The 17,619-nt window shown below is 33.6% G+C and overlaps 2 protein-coding genes across 3 annotated transcripts in view; one reads left to right on the plus strand and one right to left on the minus strand.

Annotated features, from left to right (window-relative positions):
- The window catches only part of LOC125651734 (IQ domain-containing protein H-like), a 26,733-nt gene extending 22,866 nt beyond the window's left edge, over positions 1–3,867 (minus strand). For both annotated transcript variants that reach the window (XM_048880475.2, XM_048880474.2), the window contains exon 1: positions 3,694–3,867. In XM_048880475.2, the coding sequence (XP_048736432.1) occupies positions 3,694–3,744 (51 nt within the window). In that variant the 5' untranslated portion in view covers positions 3,745–3,867. The remainder of the gene's footprint in view (positions 1–3,693) is intronic.
- LOC125651740 (alpha- and gamma-adaptin-binding protein p34-like) lies at positions 3,830–14,866 on the plus strand. The gene is made up of 9 exons (XM_048880487.2): positions 3,830–3,977; positions 6,983–7,173; positions 8,883–8,982; positions 9,849–9,938; positions 10,039–10,119; positions 10,472–10,777; positions 12,916–13,023; positions 13,144–13,193; positions 14,406–14,866. Exons 1-9 carry the CDS (start codon positions 3,830–3,832, stop codon positions 14,481–14,483), a joined length of 1,152 nt encoding a protein of 383 aa, XP_048736444.2. The 3' UTR covers positions 14,484–14,866.
- Positions 14,867–17,619: the final 2,753 nt, after the last annotated feature.

The raw sequence follows: 17,619 nt of genomic DNA on the forward strand, positions 1-17,619 counted from the left end.
CAGTTTGGTGACATGTTGAAATTTTTAGGTTGTCAATTCAAACCATGGCAACTAACTTAGTCAGCAATTTACCTATATACTGTGCATGCAATGCTTTTACAAGAATTACGTGCATGTCTATATATTACTTTGATTTATAAAAAAAACAGAAGGGTCAAAGAGGTCTGTACATGTAGCTATATATATGCAATTCAACTGTGATGTCAAGATCAAACACTTTGGAAAATAACATTTCTGTGTCTCCTATAGAACTGCTATCAATATATTGCAGTCGTATTGTTAAAGTTCTATTTTTGATAAATTTATACTATTTCATGAATATAGGTTGAAGGGTATAGATAGATTATCAGGTTGATGAGTATAAGACTAGTCAACAGGGGAGACAGGTCAACAAGTTTTAATACAATACACTTCTCAAAATCAAAAATGTTTTCAGATGTGAGATTTAGGCTTGTCAATTTCAACATATATCTCACGTTTTTTAAAATGTCTTGCATCAATATGAAGTACTTTGCTTTGAATTAGAGATTAAAATCATAGAGAGCAAACTAGTCAAGAATAAAGGCTTGTAATGGACACAAATCAAATGATTTAATTTTCTATACATTTTATCGAAAATTAAATAACATATGCAGTCCTGTTACCCTCTCCACAGAGAATGTTTATAATATTGAGGCCCAGTTTGGGTTTAATTTTTGGGATATCAGTTTAATCAGTAATAATTTCAAACTTAAGATGCTACACAAAAGTGGAAATTTATGCTTGAGGCTAATATTATGGAATCGTATTATATTGTATTTTACATAAATGACATAAAAAGAATTATGCAAAAAGCTAGTCTATATAGTTGACAGGTCTGTAAATATCCTGCACCAAGATCAAATGAATCGTTCAGACAAGTCAATAGCAGTGTTACTCCTGTTATAGGAGATCGGTCTATTTATCTCCCTTTTTAACAAGTTCAGTTGGATATGTGGTTCTGTTGTCTCAACTCATCAAGAATCACACAAAATACTTAAGTTTCATAAATTTATCAATATTAACGAATTCTTAATGTCGGAGTCGGAGAGGATATGTCATGACCTATAAATGTGTGTAAAAAAAAAAAAAAAGTAGTGGACTTTGACACGAAATTAAGGGTAATAAAAAAATGAAACCAAATACTTGTTAATTCTAATATTTAAGAGAAAAATTTAGACCCTGACCTAATAAAATAAAAAGAATTTATACTAGCCTAGGAAAGGAACAGAGAGGAAAACTAAGGTTAGCAACAACCACGCTCGCTAGGTGGCGCGTCATGTTCTATTTTTATTTCTACAGGAAAAGTGGGACGAGGTTCCACCCTATTTTTTACGGGCTAGTATGGATAAACCTAGAGCCTACGAATAATGCGAAGTTGATCGTTCGGATCTAAAATAGCTATATTTAGCGTATCTAACGTAATTAGGCACATTCCAGAAAATCCCTTTGAGATTGAAGCGAATAAGCAGAGCGAGTATATGTAAACATTTACTTAACGGTGAAATACGCAACAAAGAGTGACATATTAATATATTTTAAGCATTAATAAATTATACTGAGGTCAAACATGGACGATAATTGCCCGTGTTCATATAGTATTTGATTGATTTAGATATCCAGGGAAAGATAACTCCCATTATTAACGTACTCACAACGTACCGGTGGTAATACATTAATACAATGTTTAAACATTTTTGAATGATGAGTGAATCTTTATTTTCATCAGAATCTTTTCCATCACACTCACAGACCAGGTCCCCATACCCCTACCAGTGTCAATCTGTGACTGATAGCAGTGAGGTATTTAATTTGATATAGTCTAGAGGAAATTCGAAATTTGGTAGTGACATTTCTTCCTCACTGAATTAGCTGGATTTTTAGCGTTTAAAGAAAAGTGGGGTATGGACTGGGGGGTTAAAAATGCTATTTGCCAAATTTTCAACAATATTAATTACAAGGCAAGGCAAAAGGGGTCATTAGCTACAGATGATGATGCAATTTTCTTAATTAGTGACTTACTTACAGATAAATCAGGGACCTATATACTATAGTTAGTATATAGGTCCCTGGATAAATAAAGTAACTTACAAATATTTTATTTATTCATTTATCTATCATTTCATTTTTTTTTTCAATATCATGGTTTGTACTTGAAGAGTCATCGCAATAAAGTGACATTAATTATTTATAGTGTTACAAAAAAATCTGATCATGCAGTTTTTAAATTTCTGAATTTTGAAATAATAAAAATAAATAAATAATAGATTCTGATACAACTCAGCCCCCCGATTGGCCAGGGAATTCTGCTTCTGTCAATTCTGATGCAACTAGCTCAGCTGCCCCCAGACTGGCCAGAGAGACTCCACTGTTTTGGTAAATTCTGATAATGATGCAACTCACCCCCCCCCCCCCCCCCCCCCCCCCCTCCCGACAGCTCTACCAGAAGTTCTCGGAAAAGACTTGCTGATGTTTAATAAATCAGTTTTCCTATTAATTTTACTTTTGCTCCTGTTCATCAGTTCATTAGGCGATGGCCCAATCTGATTAAATTTAAGATCTTTGATCCGCTCCGTATTCCTCTTCCTTTCCTGTATCTGTGAAGTCCAGAGGTGAGATATATTCTTTCCAAAACAACTAAGAATGTTCATGGAACAATTTAGTATTAATTGTTTTCCTTTTCTTTTGTATGCCTTATTTCAAGAAATAACTTTCAGGTCACTTTTTAATGTGAAATGGAACATTTTCAATTTTTGACAACCTGACGGTAGGGGTGTTTAAGACACTATACCTCATTTTCTGTAAGGAAGTCGAGTAAAAGGAATTCAGAATTGGATTCAGCATACTCAAAATTGGTAATTACACCTGCTTTTTATTGTTTTGGGTAATGGTGTTTCAAGAAATAAAGTTGGGTCACTTTTTGATGCGAAATGAAACATTTTCCGTTTTTGGCAACCTGACGGTAGAGGTGTTTAAGACACTATACCTCATTTTCTATAAGAAATTGGAGTAAAAGGAATGCAGATTTGAAATCAGCATACTCAAAATTGGTAATTGCACCTGATTTTTATTGTTTTGGGTAATTTTAAAAAAATGGGTGGTGGTTGCTACTAAGGTGCAGTTCTTCTCACAGATCAAAGACAGTGTTCGAGTATATACAAATTGTGAAACCAATTAAATCGAAGATACTACATATAAAACATCTAGCCAATAGAAATGAAAGTAACAACTATAATTTAGGAAAATAAACCAAACACGGTCAGAATAATGGGTATTGAATTAAGTAAAGCAGTGGAAAATTTGTATCGATATTTGTTGATTTTATTACACTCCTAAAACTTTGGCTACTTGGACTTTCAATTAGTGACATAGTCAGATAAAGAGTGTAAGAGACCTGTGGTCGCCTTGTATTTTACTTATTTATTTTTTAGATCTGTAACTGTAGGCACCAGACACTGTTCAGTAACCGAGTAAACAGTGTGCTGAAAACTGCAGGAACTTGTATTTTATGACAGTGATTTGTACTGTAGACACTTGCATTTTAGGGCAGTGATTTGTACGCTGTAAATACATATATCGTGCACAACAAGTCCATTGATACACGTATACAATGTGTAATTTACGAGCACTGTGTTGTTTGAACCGTTTTAATCGACGTTGATTTGAATGCATTACCTTAAGGAGAATTTGTCCAACCTCCTCTGGCCTGGCATCGAATTCTGTCATTGTAAGTGTATCTGCATATGAAAATAAATAAACAGGAATCCCTGTAAAAGATCTAACAGTAACCCTCTTTCAATAGTAAACATGCATGTACGTCCGCCATATTTGTTTCTCCAGCAACACATACAACAACGAAATCGATGACGTAGAACACACTTCCTGTTTAATTATGTCCACCTATTCAGCATTGTTTACGTCTTGTTGTGGATTATATGATCCAAAGCTGATGATCAAAGGTGAAATATTGTCATTAGAATGTAAAATGGAATTCAAAATTTGTTGCATAACCTTATTAATTATATCTGTCTAATTTTCTCTCTATCAGGACCAGCATAATCTCTATATTTAGCTACATAGCTTTATTAAACTATATAGCTTTATAAAGCCATTTGAAATAGCTTGATTAAGCTAGTTTCAATTGCATTAGATTGAATTTCTTAAATGCAATGGTATAGCCAAATAGTTGCATAATAATTTTTGAACTTCAACATGCATGTTTATACCTAATTTAAACTAACCACAACGCTGTTCTAATTAGAGTTCATAACAACAGAGACATACATATCAGAGATAAGCAACTCCTTCGGCGGCATGATATGCGATGGTCCCACCTATAAATTGTTTTTACCTATTCACTGGTTTTATAAATTGAACCCGGAGAAAACCCATGTGTCCGCTCAGTGGGCGACCACCATACCCTAGCTCTCACATACAACCACTGTCGATCACGGGGTGAGAAGCGAGAGCACTACCTCGGCGCTGCCCGGAAACCCTTATATATATTTTGAATATTTTAGTGATTAGGATTGAATACGCAAGTTCCGAGATATTTGCTCTTCTGTGATGGAGGTACGTTCAGTATTCTGTTGAACGCTTGCCATTGGGTGGGTACAAGATGTATACATATATAATAGACTAGCTATGTAAATAAGAATAAGTTATGAAAGCGTAAATTTTGTTTATATTAGCCGTTGGTATTATGTAACGTACATTAAATTAAATTGACCATATGATGAATTATAATTGTTTGAATCTGACATTAAATTAATTATGAATTTATTTCTTATTTCCTCTTCTGCACGAGTGATACTTTAATCAAAGAAAGATGGTGATTATCGATTTTTTTTGGGAGCTATTTTATTATATTAAATAATCATAAACTAATTACTAAAATTGTGTGTCCCAGCAGTTTGGGTGGTTGCATGATGTCTGATAATCATCCTTTAAGCAATATGAAGGAAGCAATAAGCATATGTACCCACTGCATGTGAACGAAAGTATGTTTTGCGTCTCACTATACGTAAGAGTTCCTCAAAGGGAAAAAACTCTTGGACAACTCGGAAATTACATATTGGACGGTTTGAACTTCAATTTTTTTTCATTATTAAAATGGTATATGTAATTTAAATCTGTGTGTGCAATTTTACTGAAAAACAGGACCTTGAAATATAATACGAGATTTCGGGAAGTTGCTAATCTCTGGTATAATATATCTCTGATAATATTAATACTATGTTGTTTTTAAGAATTTTCTGGAGAGATATTTTCTTTTGTGTTGTTAATTGTGCACTACCCTGTGTGTGTTGAAGTATATAGTTATATATAAAGTATGATGACTTTACAATGTGGTATCAGATTGCCAATCCATTATTCTATTGATCCTCATTGACTTTTATTCTATGCTGATATTGGATAACTTTTGCTTAACAACTTGATAATCCTAATTATTATATGATTGAATTAATTCCTAGCTCTCTAATTGGCTGAGATCCAACATTGTAGAAATCATACTACGTTATGTTTACCTGCACGTGACCTTCCAGGTGAACATAAGGAATTATTTTTTCCACATAGGACCAAAAATAGGTCGGGAACTTCCAATTTGACGCGATTGATTATACTTGTTTTTGCCGTCCAATGAAATTCCGCGTTGCTCACTGGGTTCGGCTAAGATTTCAGCAGACGTATTTAAACACTAGAAAAATGGCGAGGTTTGTTTTTTTAATCATTTAATCATATAATAAAACAATTATTTCTGTTTTTGAGGTCAATACGATGATTTAGCCACCTTTGAAGTACAATATTCACCTCGCCCTTTGGGCTTGGTGAATATTGTACTCCTCAGGTGTCTAAATCATCGTAAAAAGATTATTTTCACTCATTCAAATTTGATTTTTATGCATTTAGAAATTTTTGATTTGATAAAAGATTTGAAATAGCTATATATCAAGCTATTTCAACTCACTTTATAAAGCGCTATATATATAGCTAAATATTGAGATTGTGCTGGACCTGTGTATGATGAAAGGTTCTTAGGATAATGAACAAGTTTTTGTGAATCTTTGGAAACTGCAGCATAGTAAAGGCTTCCCGAGAAAATATACCTAGCGACATGGGTTTTGATGACGTAATAACGGATTTGTGATTGTGTAATTTTTACTAGTATAACTTTACATAGTTTAGGTAGTTTTAAAATTTCTGCTACAGATTCTTTAATGAAATAACACAACTACTTGAATGCATGAATGGGAATTTATTTTAGGTGAATGAATGTAGTACCTGCCTCTTCCCCTCTGAAAATTTACCAGCAAATTGATAGATACTGGTTTTTGACTTGTTCCAGATCATATGTTTAGTAATGATTGATTGATGATCGACTGAATCACCATGAATATCTTAATTTGATACTGAATTCATAATTCTTGGGAATGCCGCTGTGTTCTTCATATTTTTCTTATCTGCATGCTGCATTCCATCTCCCTCCGAGTTCCACATCACAAAACCATTTTATTGCTTATTGGCCATTAGTATTTGATGACAAAATGATTTGACCTGACGTAGAATTTATGGAATTTGTTTTTTATTTTGATGAAGAAAATGACAAAATATCAGGATGTAATTTAACGGTTATTGCTCCACTTTATGATAGAAGTCACTCTTTCTTTACAATTATAGGGAAAGATAATCAGAATTTAATAGAGACATGAGTTTTCATTGAGTGACCAAAAAATAGATATCAATTTTGAAATTCCAAAGTTGTGTTTTGCCTTTCATCTTTCAACTTGAACACATGATGTTCTAGTTTACCTTAGGTCGCTGGATATCAGTCAATTAGAAAGTATGGATTGTCCACAAAATGGTGTACAATTATTTTTCTAACCATTTGAATGACTGAAATGACATAGGGAATGTTTATGAATAGTACTTTTAAGATGTTAACAAATGTCTGTATTCATTGTAGATATTTTGGAGGTTGACAAATTGCCAGATAGCAATAAGGAAATAGAAGATATTGTGAGTTTTGACTGGAAAATTGAAACAAAATATTACACTGCTGAAATAAAATTATGTAGCACAACGAAACGAACTGTAGGAACGTCGGAGTTTGCTGAAGGTGTGCAGGCGGTGGTTATATATTTCAACGCAATCCAGGTAAACTGTACTTCTATATCTTATATGCGATTTATTACCAGTAATGTTATGTGATGTGTTATGCAAAGTTGGTGATATTTCGGCCATGTCTTGGCAGATTACATTTGACTACCACATTCAAATACAAGTACATGTATATCAATCATTTTTCTGTAGACCATCCTTTTACTAGACATATTATGATATTACGTATGTATTTTGGGGTGTAGGTTGTCTGTTCATCGGGCTGTCTGTAACACTTTGTACAGGTCATGACCTCTAAATGTCTGAGAAGAATAAGGTCATACTTGTGTAAATTCTCTTTATGGGTGTATTCTGACTTTAATCCAGATCATATACCTTTAAGATCAATGTCGCTGTTAACTTCAATGAAACATTTTTAACCACCTCACCATTTTTACATGCCTTGTTGCATTCAGTTTATACTTAGTACAAATGTTCCTTATCAGGAGTTGATGTGTCACACTTACTTATATGATGTGGAGTACGTGTCTTGTCTATAACACACATAGAGAAAAACTACTTCATGACATCGAAACAGTTACTTCACTCGCAAATTATGATATAAGTACATGTATATCATCTGATCTATTGTTATTTGGAAGTTCAAATATTGATATGATATACAATTATGGACGGTTTAGCAGGAAGACATCACAAATTATCAGGTCTTAGTAGGGTTATCACTCTGAGGGTGCGAGGGTGATAACCTTGACCTACTTGGACCTGATAATTTGTGCTAAACAGTCCATAATAGTTTTATTATCCTGAACAATCTGAGCTTTAAAAAAACCTATCACACATTCTATTGACTTGTACCATATATTTATTTTATCTAAAATGTCAACAAATTCGTAACAACTTTCTTTGGAGATAAATTTTCAATAGTTTTCGGGGGGTGAAATCAATGTTACCCTCAACTACATGCACTATTTTGTTTTACATTATTTTGTCATACATTTATTTGATATATAATATCAATGAAAGCAAAACATTGAAGTTTTAGAAAGTTAAACGAGAGAAAGCTTTCAATTGTGATGTCACAGTAGAATGACACAAAAACATTTAACGTCAAACGTAAACATTTCGTGACGTATTTCAAAACAAAAATGTAAACCTCAAGTGAAATGCATATTTTCAATTCTCACTTGTGCCATTAGAATTTATCTTCTAAAAGGAGACAACACAGTTGTCACCCTTGCACATGAGGGAGTGTATCATGTTTAGAACTTATAAATTATTGCATGGTATCATATATATATATATACATGTATATATATATATATATATACATGTGTGTATATATATATATATATATATATATATATATATTGTACATGCTGTTCAATATCCCTTCAATTTAATTGAATAAAGAATTCGTTATATTAAAAAAAAAATTACTTATGTTAAAAATTTCCTAATGTATCCACATTGTGATTTCTATGTCTTTAAATGGTTGCAGTTTTTGCTTGGTAAAAACACATTTGTTATGACAAAGGGAATGCATATAGAAATAGAATTAACACCACAAAAACTTATATACTACTGTATAGTACATAATGATCGGCATATATGTATATAGTGTGGACCATTTGCAGTGCTCTTCTTTGTATAGGCCATTATAGTTTCTGTTACTAGAATTTTTTGTGATGCTAAAAATTGTAGTAGAAATTCCAAGACTTTTTGTATATGCTTTACATTATCAACAGGTGGAAAATTTTGATTTAGTAAAAGCATGGTTGCCATACCTCAAAGAAATATCACCAGCAATACAGATACTTGTATGCAAAAATATTCCTCAGAGTCAAGGTAGGAACAGATTATTCCTCAGAGTTCAGGTAGGAACATTATTCCCCAGAGTCAAGGTAGGAACAGATTATTCCTCAGAGTCAAGGTAGGAACAGATTTTTCCTCAGAGTTCAGGTAGGAACAGATTATTCCACAGAGTCAAGGTAGAAACAGATTATTCCCCAGAGTCAATGTATGAACGGATTATTCCTCGGAGTGAAGGACCTGGTATGAACAAATTATTCCTCAGAGTCAAGGTAAGAACAGATTATTCTGAAGAGTAAAATTAGATATCAACAAAATATTTCTTGAAGCGAAGATAGGGACAGGATATTCCTCAGAGTGAAGGTATGAACAGAATATTCTTAGAATTAGGAATGAACAGAATGTCTCTCTTGAGTCAAAGTATGTCAAACATGATATATGTTTTAATGATCTATATTTTTAAGATATATTGTGTTCAGACAATATCAATAAAATCTGTGCAAGGCAAAACATGATTTTGTGTTACCAAGAACAAATTACTCAACTTTATTTGTATTTGGTTGATCTTTCAGAGAAATAGTCCGACAAAAAGGTGGATAATCCATGAATCACTATATTATTTATCTGTTATGATTTTAAGACTGGAATTTTTGTAAGACTAACAAGATTTACAGATAAAGTAGTTTTTGTAACATGTATATATGATATCCAAAAATAAATTTACCCCAGATTACAAGTTTGATTTATGAATCAGGTTATGTTTATGATGGCACGATAAAATTGATGCAACACATGTATGTGTAGTTTTGTTGTACAATAGTAAACGAAATGCTATATCGTGATTTTGAAGTAGCAGTAATGAAAAGTAATATTTTTTTTCTGTTTGTGTTGACCACTACTAGCTGCTCACAGACACACGGTGCAGAACTGGTGTCTGGACAATGACTTTGAATTGGTGGAGTTGGATCCGGAAGTCAAGCCTGATGAAGACGGTATGTAAAAAAGGTTATTTTGATTTGTAAAACAAAAATGGATATTGTGATCTTAGTTTCATGTTCACCAACATTCATTTTTTTAATTGGTTTCTTTAAGATGATTTCCAAGAGACTACTGGAATCAAGAGAATTACCCAGGCACTGCATGCTCATATGTGGCCAAATATGATTCTTAAAGGCAAGTTAATATGATTCTTAAAGGCAAGTTAATATGATTCTTAAAGGCAAGTTATTTTTCCCCGAGACTTATCAGACACAAAGCACTGTCGTAGGTTCAATTTCACGAGATTTTTCCATACATTGATGTTCTTCATAAATGAGCAATGCAAACAAATTTGCTTTTACTTATCAATGATCGAAAGTCTAACTTTTGTAGTCTAGCTAGCTGTTACTGGTAACACGGAGAACATCACTCTTAACTGTGTCTATTTAATTTTGATATTCCATTCCTTTTTTGTTCAGTTTACTGTGGTAACTTTTTTTTTTTTTTTTAAAGAATAGATGTTGAAATTTGAAAGTAACTGTTTCAGAAAACCAACACACAATGAGCCCATACATGAGGAAACTGATGGAAGAGGAATCTTCCTCAAAATTAAAGACACAGCAAAAATCTGCTCTGGAAGCTGCGGCTAAGTGGGATGACTCTTTGTGTCTCAAAGAAGAGAGGACTGACAATGGAAGTGAAAAAGACACAGAAAGATCACAGACAGTAGAAAAAGATGAAAAGGAAACCAACTGGCAGCAAAAAGATGAAGCATCATCTCAGACAGGCCATACTGTGAATGGAGAAGTTGAGAAGGCAGTCAGCACATCTACAACCAAGGACAAGGTTCCGGGTGAGTGTGTCTACAATTACCCCAAACACAAGGTCCTCAGTGTGTCTTCAATTACCCCAAACACAAGGTCGTGGATGGCTGTGTCTACAATCACCCCAAACACAAGGTCCTATGATAGTGCGTCTACAATTACCCCAAACGCAAGGTCCTGGGTTTGTGTGTTTACAATTACCCCAAACACGAGTTCTTATGTTAGTGTGTCTACAATTACCCCAAACACAAGGTCCTTGGTGAGTGTGTCTACAATTACCCCAAACACAAGGTCCTTGGTGAGTGTGTCTACAATTACCCCAAATGGTGCATGTATACTTCATGTATGGACTAGAGAATATTAATTACCACATAGAACTATCCAGTATTTCTTTTAATCAGACATTTTCAATAAACCTCTCATGAGATTTCTGTGATATTTTGTATGGATTACTGTGTTTAGGTAGATGCAGCCACAATAGTTTATCTCTTATCATGCTCTTCTGGTCAGACTAAGGTGTAAAAAAAAAATTGTGTGGTTAAAGTTTCCCGACCTACCTTATTTTTTTTTTTTATCCCTGATCCTCGTATTTTTAAGCTTGGGATTGGAACCAATTATTGCAGTCCATGGTTACTCCAAAAAAATGAATGATGCAAGGTTATGACTACAAAAGGCATGGTATCGTAGTTTTAAGTGACATTTACTCAATATTTAGGTATTTATTTATCCTCAAGTATCCACTAGACTTACAGGCCTAATTTTTAATACATCGTCCATCAAAAAAAAAAAAACAATCAGACCAACCTACCCTTTTTATGAAATAGGGACCACACAGTGAAATTTTTTTTGGCCTAATGCTGGGCACTCTTAAACATGAAGCAAACACTTTTTTTTTGGACCTAATGCTGGGCACTCTTAAACATGAAGCAAACACTTTAAAAAAAAAAGTTATTAATCTGATAAAAAATTGTATTGTGAAACTACAGTGTAGCGAGGTACTTGCCATAGACCCTGATAAAGCAAAACACATAATCAAAGTAAAGATAAACTACAAATGATGGGCATGTTAAGTGTCTATGGGGACTAATGTCTACAATTTCATATCGATTCTAGAAATGTGATCTTTAGTTAACTAATTTCATGAGTCATCAATTTCTCTTATAAGATCTTAAAACATTTTGATGAATATAATTGAATTAATGAAATTGTCATGTATACAACCTGGTCAGGCATCATTGGCAATCACTATATGTTTTGTCAAATTATTGTGTGCATTGAAGCATTACTTGTTCTGTCAAAGGCTGTGAGCAAAGTTTTAAGGTAGTACTCTACATCGTCATAATGACTGACTTCCTTTAAAAACATGGATGAAAAAATCGATATCAGCAATATTTGACTTTTCCTTTTCCATTTAAATACCTAGCCGAGTAGCTCAGTAGATTAGAATACCGACTGCTGACCTGTAGGTCGCAGGTTCGAGTGCAGCAGGGGTTTTAAATTTTTTTCAGATTACCTTCTACTAAAACTGTATTTTTTGACAAAATAAAGTAAATTTGAAAATTTTCAAATTCAAAATATTTTTGTACATATCCTCCACTTTTCATCTACATCAAATTTCTCTGGTGTAGCACACCTCCTTAAGAGGCAGAAAAATTGCACACTGTGAGATTTGAAGTGTGTAAAGATAGCCCAGAAATAAACTCTTGAAATTGTGAACCTCTTTTTGAAACTGAAAGTACCGTAGTATAATATACATTTTGTATTTAGATTAGGCCAATTGAAATTAATTGATAGATTATCATCCCCACCCGCCCCTCAAAAAAGGGCCCACCCCGATTTTTTTTGATTTTTTTACCAAAAATTACGATTTCAAACAAACTTGCTTCCCAGTGACATGAGTGAATGAATAGTCACAGAATGTTGGTTTTATATCTTCTACCAAGGATTCTTTGATAGTTAACTTGATTAACACTTTGTGTGATGCCTTTTGTCATAAATTTTTTTTCTCGGGGAAATAAAAATTAAGAAATGAAATCCTCCCACCCGCCTCCTATTTTTTTGTGACCCTGGATGATAATCTACTAAATTAAGTTGAATTGGCCTTATACAGAAATATTTGAAAGCGAGTTTTCTTTTTATTAATGTACACTGGTTGTACAAATTGTAGATGAAACATTTCCTGATGATGATGTTGACTTTATGCAGTCTATGTGGTCGGAGGAGGATGGGGGAGAATCATTTGAACAACTTTTCTCTAAGTTTAGGCTGATGAAAGGTGAGCTAGGTTCTTTTTCTGTTAACTGATATCATCATTTTGATGAACTTTATCATAATGGACTGTGGACGCTGTAAAGTACTTGGCCAGTAAATTTTGCATAATTACATTCAATTTTAGAAAAAGCTGAGTCACTACCACAAGCAGAGAAAAAGAAATATGCAGAAAAGGTCAGTTCTTTAATTCCGTGGCCGAGTGGTTAGAGCATTGCACTCAAAATCACACAGCCTCTCACCTCTGGTTGGCGCGGGTTCGAATCCTGCTCGCGCCGGTAAGTGAGAAAGTTTCCCAGTTTACTTTCGGAAGGTTGGTTGTCTGTTCCCAGGTACATTGCATCTGGGTTCTCTCTTCCACCAATAAAAACTGGGCACCACCAGATAACTGAAAAATTGTTGAGTGTTGCGGAAAACAGCAATCAATCAATCTTTAATTCATGACTGCAGTTTCCAACATGTTTCTCTCACCAGAAGCTTGAAAGGAATTTGGTAATTTTGTTATATTATATGTTATATTCTTATAATTACAGTGTTATTTATTACAATTGTTTTGAATGGACAAAAATAAAGCTAAACAAGAATTTACACATCAATAAATCCAAAAATGCTATTTACATCTACATAATATTATGTGCCTGATTACAAATAACATAGTGTGGGGAAACTATTCAAATTTTTGAAAATGATAATGCAGGGAACGAATCGGAATTATATATAAAAGTGCTTCACACTTATATTCATTTTGTGAGGAAAATGCCCAGTTTACTCATCAATAAATTCTTCAAAAAGAATGTTTATAATCCTATAATATATATTACATGCATTTAGGAAATAGACAATCATTTTATTAATAAAAACTTCAATGAGATATGTATTTGGGATAGTCATGAGATCAAACCCTTTGAAGCCGGGCTTTATATCAGTAGATTTGATTATATACTGGCCCACATCATAACTTACTAGTGACTTAGTAATGTGTTAATAACTATATATATATGTATATTATCTTAATTTTCTCCATATCTCTCTTTTTTTTCCTAATGAAAGTAAAGAGGGGGGTCTCTACCTGTGATCCATAAAGGAACATGATCAACAATGATATCAACAAGCAATACAGCACAAACTAGCACTCTTAAACTTATATGTATATTAACTTGCCTGATGACTTTGAATTAGACGAGATGGTGCTCACTCAGACTTTGTATATATGATATATGACAAGGTCAAGGTCAAAGCTTTATTCCAGATCATGAAGGTCACATGTCAAGGTCAATTTGCCGTAATAAAAACTTGCCTATAGTCATCATGTTTCACAAACTATATTTATTAAGTGTGTTTTATCAATGTACATGTAGAGATCAATGACTATGCGATATTTTGTGGCAGGTAACCATTGCCTTTTGGAAAGCCATTGGTGGAGACGAAGAAGAGATTGGCGACCTTTCTGATTTCAGCGACTCTTGAGATGCCATAGCACCATGCAGCAGACATAGATCCAAGGATTTGTGTAATAAATCAACTAACCAGGAGATCTGCAGACAGATTCAAGGGCATACTCCAGTGTTGTTCTGAGTATGTGTGGTACTGAATGTACTGTTCTGGTCATGCCTGCTTGGATTGTACAGTGCTTGATAAAAAAGTGCATTATTAAACAGTCAGCGGTTAATGATTTGGTTCCATCTTTAATATATAATACATGTGTATGCATGGTATTTGATTTTCTTGTTTAGCTGGGTTTACAGTGGATTACAAGATATACAAGTAAATGAATAACAGAAGTTTAATTTATATTTAGAATACAACTGTTGCTTATTTTTTGTTATAAGGAAATAAATTATTTATTTGATCATTGGTCTTGGACAGTGATTACAATACAAGAATAACCAGTGGAAATGCTGTTGGAATAGAATTGTCTTACTCATTGTAGGGGTGTCATTGAGTGCATTCTGAATTCATGTCAAAAAATGAAATTGATTTCCCTTTTGAAGAAGGACTTCTATAAAAGAATGTGCATATATATACTTCCATTGTAGGGAGAGGGCTAAAATAGGCTGTGCCTGCTGCCCAATCCCATTCATTTTGTGAATAAAATATTGTTTAAATTAAAAACACAGTTTCACCATCGTGTCAGCTACAATAATTATACCATTTGTAGGGTTTTCATTGTCTGCTGTTATCATGTACTCCTGAGATAGGGGTCACTTTTTCTCTACAATAACCCTGCTCTCTGATAACCTTGTCTATTGATTTTTAAAATCAAGAAGAATCCAGATCTTTGAGCAAGATAACATTCCTGCAGATGTCACTAAATGCATGTGTACCCCAAGTCTTGCAAGATGATTCCCTTAGTGACTTAATTGACCCTTTTACATTTCACCTTGATAAGTAGCTGCAATAATATAGCCCTATCCGATTTTTTTTTATTCTGACGTTTTCTCCCCCCCCCCCCCCCCCCCCCCTCCCAATCGGAGAGGGCTACATTATTTCAGCTACTTGAAAAGCAATAGGATTCCATATCTGGTATAATTTAAGAATTTTATATTAAAAAAATTAATAATGTAGGTTAAATCTTGTTCACAAAAATTTTGGTACTTCTCTAGAAAATTTTACAAAAAAGATATGAATTATATACAAGAGAAATTTCAGAATATACTTCTAGTGACCTACATTCAAACTTGAAACTAGTAGGAATACAGGTCTCAATGTAAGGTAATATATCTACCAAATTTAGTATAAATTGATTGAGTTTTGTACATAAGACTAAATCAAAGAACAGGAAATTAGCTGAATGGGAAAGCTATTACACACTTGTCACCAGTCAATGATTTAAGAAATCACTATCTAGTTTGTTGGTTTTTGAGGTATTAATATGGTAATTAACTACAATGGAATACTTTGTATATAACGAAGTTGTTATATCATCACGTTTTCTATTCACCTCAGATGATAGTGTCATTCGATGTTGATTTCATATTGATTTCAATTTTCTTTCAGATGTCATTAACTTTCAATAATGTGTAGCTATTTTTGAAAAAATTCAATTACACTTGAAATATAAGCAGTCAGATAAACATGCCCAACATATTTGACTGTAATTTCTTATATTTACAATGTATATTTGAATAAAAATAAAATATAAAATCGACAAATATAAAAAAATACTGCCTACCGGTAATAGAAGTTTATATACACATGACATTCCTCGTTAATTTTCAGTCCCCCACCCAGTGACCCACTGACCTTTCATTTTGCATGAACTGAGAAATTTTAAGTCATGAGGAAATCAACAGAGAAAACAGTTGGAAATTTAAATATTTTTAGTTAGAATGTATGGAATACCGATTCAGTGAACACTGGTCAGTCACTGTAGCCAAGTGGACAGGGAGGCCTGGGTGCGATCCCAGTACCTCATCAGACTGTGTAACATAGGTAGCGAGTGTTCCTTCACAAAGTAAAACCGTGTAACATAGGTAGTGAGTGTTCCTTCACAAAGTAAAACCGTGTAACATAGGTATAGTGAGTGTTCCTTCACAAAGTTAAACCGTGTAATATAGGTATAGTGAATGTTCCTCACAAAGTTAAACCGTGTAACATAGGTAGTGAATGTTCCTTCACAAAGTTAAACCGTGTAATATAGGTAGTGAATGTTCCTCACAAAGTTAAACCGTGTAACATAGGTAGTGAGTGTTCCTTCATAAAGTTAAACCGTGTAATATAGGTATAGTGAGTGTTCCTTCACAAAGTTAAACCGTGTAATATAGGTAGTGAGTGTTCCTTCACAAAGTTAAACCGTGTAACATAGGTAGTGAGTGTTCCTTCATAAAGTTAAACCGTGTAATATAGGTATAGTGAGTGTTCCTTCACAAAGTTAAACCGTGTAATATAGGTAGTGAATGTTCCTTCACAAAGTTAAACCGTGTAATATAGGTAGTGAGTGTTCCTTCACAAAGTTAAACCGTGTAATATAGGTAGTGAATGTTCCTTCACAAAGTTAAACCGTGTAATATAGGTAGTGAATGTTCCTTCACAAAGTTAAACCGTGTAATATAGGTAGTGAATGTTCCTTCACAAAGTTAAACCGTGTAATATAGGTAGTGAGTGTTCCTTCACAAAGTTAAACCGTGTAATATAGGTAGTGAATGTTCCTTCACAAAGTTAAACCGTGTAATATAGGTAGTGAGTGTTCCTTCACAAAGTTAAACCGTGTAATATAGGTAGTGAATGTTCCTTCACAAAGTTAAACCGTGTAATATAGGTAGTGAATGTTCCTTCACAAAGTTAAACCGTGTAATATAGGTAGTGAATGTTCCTTCACAAAGTTAAACCGTGTAATATAGGTAGTGAATGTTCCTTCACAAAGTTAAACCGTGTAATATAGGTAGTGAATGTTCCTTCACAAAGTTAAACCGTGTAATATAGGTAGCGAATGTTCCTCACAAAGTTAAACCGTGTAATATAGGTAGTGAATGTTCCTTCACAAAGTTAAACCGTGTAATATAGGTAGTGAATGTTCCTTCACAAAGTTAAACCGTGTAATATAGGTAGTGAATGTTCCTTCACAAAGTTAAACCGTGTAATATAGGTAGTGAGTGTTCCTTCA

Source organism: Ostrea edulis, chromosome 5 (assembly GCF_947568905.1).
Source record: "Ostrea edulis chromosome 5, xbOstEdul1.1, whole genome shotgun sequence".
Lineage (NCBI taxonomy): Eukaryota > Metazoa > Mollusca > Bivalvia > Ostreida > Ostreidae > Ostrea > Ostrea edulis.